Genomic DNA, 7,028 nt, shown 5'->3' on the forward strand with positions numbered 1-7,028 from the left:
TCCACTGTAAAGCAAAAATCTATACACACACACACACACACACACACACACACACACACACACACACAAACACACATTACCAGTCTTTATGAGGTTCTGTTTGTGCTTTGTACTAAACTGTACATTTGTCCATGTCTGTGGTCATTGCCTACCTGTACAGCTTTATGATTTCAGTGATGTGGAAAACGTGGATAGAATCACGGAATCCAGTCATAAAAATGGAATTTACAGTATAATGCGGACAAACAAATCAAAAATAGGGCTGTACACTTAATCAAATTGTGATATGGACTAGTGTCTGCGAATATTAAAGCTCAAAAAGACTGCTATTTATTCTGATATTTTAAGTCTTAAAAAAACAGATTTCACAAGGCCCTAAAAATTAGATTTTTGTTAAATGTTTAATAAATTGTTGTTAAATTGTTAAATGTTTCATTATTGCAATTAATTAGACATGCTTTTTGATAACTAAAATTTAGTTTTGGCATTAAAATGAAATCTACAAAAAAATTTAACCAGAAAAATGGAATCCAGAAAAAATCAAACAGGGGAAAAAAAAAAAAAAAGGAATCCAGAAAAAAAAAAAACGGAATTCAGAAAAATTTGAAAATAAAAATTTAATTTTGGAAAAATAAAACAGAATTTGGGAAAATATTAAATGGATTTCATAGGCCCCTAGACTTGTTAAAATAAATTAGGATTTGTTGATGTGTAGGTTCTTTGTTTAGCTCATCTTATTCATTATCTTTCTGAACTTTACAATCAGGATTTGAAATAATAAATGAAAAGCATGGGCAATTTTCAATCATTTTTTCTGGGAAACGGCCTCCTTTAAGACGTTAAGTCTTGCTTTCGGAGGATTTGAGTTTAAGCTTAAAGCAAAAACAAGTATCTGCCAATAAGGTAAAAAAAAAACTTGTTTTCCCTTTGAATTCAATTTTTATTCTTTTTATATGGTACATTTTCTCACCCCATTAGCAGATATTAGTTAACATTTGATGTGATTTTGCGTCTCCAGTAAATGTATGTGTATTTAAGAATGTTGAGATATTTCTCTGTGTGTGTGTGTGTGTGTGTGTGATGTGCAGCAGATCCTGCAACAGCAGCAGCAGGCGGCGCTCATGGCAGCGACACAGGGCTCGTATCTCAACCCCATGACTGCCATCACCGCCGCTCAGATGCAGCAAATAGCAGCTTTCAACCTCAACGGCCTGGTGGCTGCACCCATGACGCCGTCTTCAGGTACAAACACACACACGCACACACACACACACACACTCACACACACTCACACTCAGCCGTTCCTCTCACTGCTGTTTGTCACCACAAGGCTTTTTTGTTTTGATGTTTTTCAGCTTCTTTTGATTGCTTTCACATATCCACACAGATGCGCTTACAAAACCTAGTGAGCTGCCTATTTAGACAGCATTTCAAGTGTCCTGGATGTGAATTCTACTCCAAAAAGATGCTTCAGTTCTGGCAATCCGAGGCAGACTCAGATACAGTATTCATAATTACAATCCCAGAATGCACTGCAAAAATGTATTTCCATATTGGAAAGTACTGATTTTTTTATACCAAATATTTGTGTGTGCCTTGTAGTTTGGGGTCAGTTTAATTATTTATTTATTTATTTTTAGAGATTAATAAACATTTTAGTTTGACCTTTGACCTAAAATGATATAGAAACTATTTTGTTGTACTAGGCATGATGTTTTATTCCCCCCCCCCCCTTTTTTTTTTCATGATGTTTTATCCCCCCCCCCACTATTTGTCACAGCTGTCACTATTTAATCTTGACAGCTTTTATTAGATTTTCCCCAATATTATTTTTATTTAAAGATATTTGTTGCACCAAATTGTTGGAAAGTTACTCAAACTGATACTTTGTAACTCAAAGACACATTCAGTTGATCAAAAGTGTCACTAAAGGCATTTATAATGTTACAGAAGATTTCTATTTCAAATAAATGCTGTTCCTTTGAACTTTCTGTTCATCTGTGAATCCTGGAAAATAAAATGTGTCACGGTTTCCACAAAAATATTGTGCAGCACAACCGTTTTCAACATTGATAATAATCAGAAATGTTTCTTGAGCAGCAAATCAGCATATTAGAATGATTTCTGAAGATCATGTGACGCTGAAGACTGGAGTAATGATGCTGAAAATTCAGCTTTGATCACAGTATTGAACACATATTCAGATAGAAAACAACTTTTTTACATTGTAATAATATTTCACAATTTTTACAGTATTTTGAATCAAATAAATGCAGCCTCGGTGAACAAAAGAGACAAAAACATTTTAAAAAATCATAAAGTTTTGATTACTAGTAGGATGCTGTCTATGTAGACTGTAGACAGTGATACTCACTAGGTTCTGGAACAGAGCGAGTGTGTTTTCGGCTCAGTAAGACACAAGGTGTGATGGGAAATGATCCGTCTCAGTGTGAGGATGAACTTGGGAACACGGCCAATCTGATGCCTTTGACCAGAGAGTCCTTGACTGAAGAATACAGATGTGAAGATTTGTGACGGATAATCCCAGACACCCGTTTGACCCCCTGTCACACACACACACACACACACACACACACACTCCTGATGTGCTGCTGCACGGCTTTAAGCGTCCAGCTACAAAAGCCAGCTGACATCTCAGAGGAAGGGTCACGAGGAATTAATTAAAGTTCTTCCTCTCGCTCTCATCTGTCAGTTTCCCGCTTTGATAATCCGTGATGTGGACACACACTCTTGTTGCCCGTCAGCTTTAATCTGGCACCTCTGAAATGTCCTTGGAGGAAAGCTGAAGGAAGTAAGCGATCAGTGTTAGAAGGGCAGCAGAGAGACATGACATGACCGGAGACATGAGAAAACACTTATTAATGCTCCTGTGGACAGACCGGCTTCAGTACAATAAACTAGGAGCCAATCAAATGCTTCTCAGTTTATAATTCTGTAATGGAGTGAATTAGTGCCCACCCACTGTTACAAACAATGTTTTCCATTCATTTTTCACATATAGGGATTTAAAAAAAAAAAAGTCATTAAAGTGTTAAAAAACCATGAAGCAAACCGACCAGATTCAAGGTGCATCACAACAACAACTTTGATTTGAAGCAAAAAAAATCAGACAGAAAGACAAAGATGCAAGACTTAACTTAAAAGAGGGAAATAACTACTATTTACTTTGTTTAAAGTTGTTGGTTTTCGACTATTAAACATGATTATTTTAAAAAATAAGTTGAATTAATGTAAACTGATGGCTTCGACAAAAGCATATACCATTGATTAATAACCTCAGAGCTCACAGCAGTTCTGTCTTTAACAGTTTATACGTTATCATTAAAAATCTGTTGCATATGGACAAAATGAGTGGATATTTTAGTTCTGGAATGCAGCTGTTCCATTTGCTCTCTGCCTTTCTCTGATTGGTGGAGTTTTCTGTACAGCATCATGGGAAATGTAGGTTTTCACCAGGAATTAACACATGATTCTTTAAAAAAACAAAACAAAAGCATGTACCAGTGGTTAACAGCCTCGTAGCTCACAGTAGGTTTGTGTTTAAAAGCTATATTTAAAAGTTATTGTTAAAAATCAAGTTCACACATGCTGATTTGCTGCTCAAGAAACATTTCTGATTATTATCAATGTTGAAAACGGTTGTGCTGCACAATATTTTTGTGGAAACCGTGACACATTTTATTTTTCAGGATTCACAGATGAACAGAAAGTTCAAAGGAACAGCATTTATTTGAAATAGAAATCTTCTGTAACATTATAAATGCCTTTAGTGACACTTTTGATTAATTGAATGTGTCTTTGAGTTACAAAGTATCAGTTTGAGTAACTTTCCAACAATTTGGTGCATCAAATATCTTTAAATAAAAATAATATTGGGGAAAATCTAATAAAAGCTGTCAAGATTAAATAGTGACAGCTGTGACAAATAGTGGGGGGGGGGATAAAACATCATGCATAGTACAACAAAATAGTTTCTATGTCATTCAGGTCAAAGGTCAAACTAAAATGTTTATTAATCTCTAAAAATAAATAAACTGACCCAAAAATACAAGGCACACACAAATATTTGGTATTAAAAAATCAGTAATTTCCAATATGGAAATACATTTTTGCAGTGAATTCTGGGATTGCAATTATGAATACTGTATCTGATTCTGTCTCAGATATATGGCCCTATTTTAACTATCTAAGCGCATGGTCTAAAGCGCAAGGCGCAGATGCACTTAGGCCGTGTCCGAATCCACTTTTGCTAGTTTAATGACGGGAAAAACGGCACGCATGGTCTAAAAGGGTTGTCCCTATTCTCTTAATGAGTAATGGGTGTGTTTTGGGCATAATGTGCAATAAACCAATCAGAGTCTCATCTCCCATTCAAGTTGATTCACTATTTACACGGCGGAATTTGCAAGCGCAAAGACTGAACGCGTCTCCAGAGAGGAAACGGAGTTGCTCGTGCGCGAGCAAAAAGTTAGCCTAATTCTGATACATGCAGTGACTATCCATTATGACATGTAGGCATTTTTATATTTATGTAGCCTACACAATAATAATCTTTTACAATGTAATCCGTTCATTTTTAATATTTGGTATCAAAAAAATTATTAAATAAAAAATACTGCGTCATTGACTTTAGACCAGGTTTTAGTTGGTCAATGGCGCAGTCTATTTCAGTAGCCTCAAAATAACAACGTGCCAACAATGCGCCTGAACACACCTCGTTTTCAGACCAGCACACCCATGGGCGCACAAATCGGAAAATGATAACTGCGTTGGGCTGAAGCTAGCAAAAATATATGATAGGGCCCATTATGTTTCTTCTCTAATTGTACATGCAAGTGTAGCCGAAATCACAAATTACAGTATGTGGGCACAGAGAGGCAAACAAATGTAATAATAAATAATAAATGTACATTTTGCATGTTCAGAAGAAGTAAGCTGCCCTGTCCTGCAAATGTAAACAGGCTTGTGTAAGTAAATTGCTCAGTGCAAAAAAAGTGAAGTAATGTGAACCTGGTATTTCTATGTTCTTTTTTTCATGTGTCTAGTAGACATGAACAAGTTATTTGAAAAACATCTATACCTTTGAAACATGTCTTCATGCTCTATGTTGAGTATGGTTTCACTAATAATAAACATGCATTTGCATAAAGCATCCATATTTGTCCATGCCCATGTTGATTAAAGTATTAAAAACTTGAAAAGTATTAATTTAAAGTGCATTTAGAACAGATTAAAATGTGCGATGAAGTTGCGATTAATCATGAGTTAACTCAGGACAACCATGCAATTCATCGTGATTAAATATTTTAATCGATCGACAGCCCTAGCACAGACCTTTCATGGCTTTATATATATATATATATATATATATATATATACACTCACTGGCCACTTTATTAGGTACACCTTGCTAGTACCAGTTGGTTGGACCCCCTTTTGCCTTCAGAACTGCCTTAATTCTTCGTGGCATAGACTCAACAAGGTGTTGGAAACATTCCTCAGAGATTTTGGTCCATATTGACATGATAGCATCACGCAGTTGCTGCAGATTTGTCGGCTGCACATCCATGATGCGAATCTCCCGTTCCACCACATCCCAAAGGTGCTCTATTGGATTGAGAGTTGGCCCCCTTTTGCCTTCAGAACTGCCATAATTCTTCGTGGCATAGATTCAGCAAGGTGTTGAAAACATTCCTCAGAGATTTTGGTCCATATTGACATGCTAGCATCATGCAGTTGCTGCAGATTTGTCGGCTGCACATCCATGATGCGATTCTCCCGTTCCACCACATCCCAAAGGTGCTCTATTGGATTGAGATCTGGTGATGGTGAACTGTGGGTACACTGTGGTCATAAAGGTATGGACATGGTCAGTAACAATACTCAGGTATGCTTTGGCATTTAAACAGTGCTCAGTTGGTACTAATAAGCCCAAAGTGTGCCAAGAAAATATCCCCAGCAGCCTAAACCATTGATACAAGTCTGGATGCATGCTTTCAGGTTTAAACCAAATTCTGACTTTACCATTCAAATGTCACAGCAGACATCGACTGTCATCAGACAAAGCAACCTTCTTCCTGAACAGGTGTACCTAATAAAGTGGCCGGTGAGTGTGTGTATATATATATATATTATTTTTTATTTTTTTTCTTACACCAGGCACCAGCACTCCACCAGGCATCAGCGCCACCGCTGTGCCCAGCATCGCAGCTCAGATCGGTGTGAACGGCTTCAGCACTCTCCATCCCCAAACCAACGGACAGCCCTCCTCCGAATCCATCTACACCAACGGCATCCACCCGTACCCAGGTAACACCACTTATTCCACTTTACTCTCCTGGAAACAGCTGCATACTGGATGTCATGCCTTGGATGCACAACACATTTGGATTTGGAGCAACTAAAACAGCACTGAATCAGCATAAAACAACCAAGACTGGCACCAAAAAACATCCTGTCAGAGCTGCAGACACACTGAGCTGTGGTGCTGATGTAGATGACACAAGTTTGGTTTCTCTCTTTTTACAATATTAGTCTACAAATACAAATATTCCAGTTATTCCTAACCTGTTTAAAATGCACGTCAAATCTTTGTAATCATGCTGGTTTAAATAAATAAATGTGTACATAATATAATATATAAAATAATATAATATAATATAATATAATTAGTGCTGTCAAACAATTAATCGTGATTAATCACATCCAAAATAAAAGTTTTTGTTTACATAATATATGTGTGTGTGCTGTGTATATTTATTATGTGTATATATAAATACAAACACATGCATGTATATATTAAAGAAAAATATGTTGTTTATATATTAAATATATATTTACATTTACATTTAGTCATTTAGCAGACGCTTTTATCCTTACAATACAGACGTACAAATGAGGACAATAGAAGCAGTCAAAACTAACAAAAGAGCAACAATATATAAGTATATAAGTGCAAATGACAAGTCTCGGTTAGCCTAACGCAGTACACGTAGCAAGGTGTGTAT

The 7,028-nt window shown here is 36.4% G+C and overlaps 1 protein-coding gene across 1 annotated transcript in view; it reads left to right on the top strand.

The window, feature by feature from the left end:
- The first annotated feature begins 832 nt into the window (after positions 1–832).
- Positions 833–7,028, top strand: part of LOC107665124 (CUGBP Elav-like family member 6) — a 22,063-nt gene continuing 15,867 nt past the window's right edge. The window contains exons 1-3 of the mRNA XM_016455884.1: positions 833–903; positions 1,089–1,242; positions 6,181–6,330. Coding sequence (XP_016311370.1) covers positions 1,122–1,242; positions 6,181–6,330 — 271 coding nt within the window. The 5' untranslated portion in view covers positions 833–903; positions 1,089–1,121. The remainder of the gene's footprint in view (positions 904–1,088; positions 1,243–6,180; positions 6,331–7,028) is intronic.

This window comes from Sinocyclocheilus anshuiensis, unplaced genomic scaffold (genome assembly GCF_001515605.1).
Source record: "Sinocyclocheilus anshuiensis isolate Anshui unplaced genomic scaffold, SAMN03320099.WGS_v1.1 scaffold1303, whole genome shotgun sequence".
Classification (NCBI taxonomy): domain Eukaryota; kingdom Metazoa; phylum Chordata; class Actinopteri; order Cypriniformes; family Cyprinidae; genus Sinocyclocheilus; species Sinocyclocheilus anshuiensis.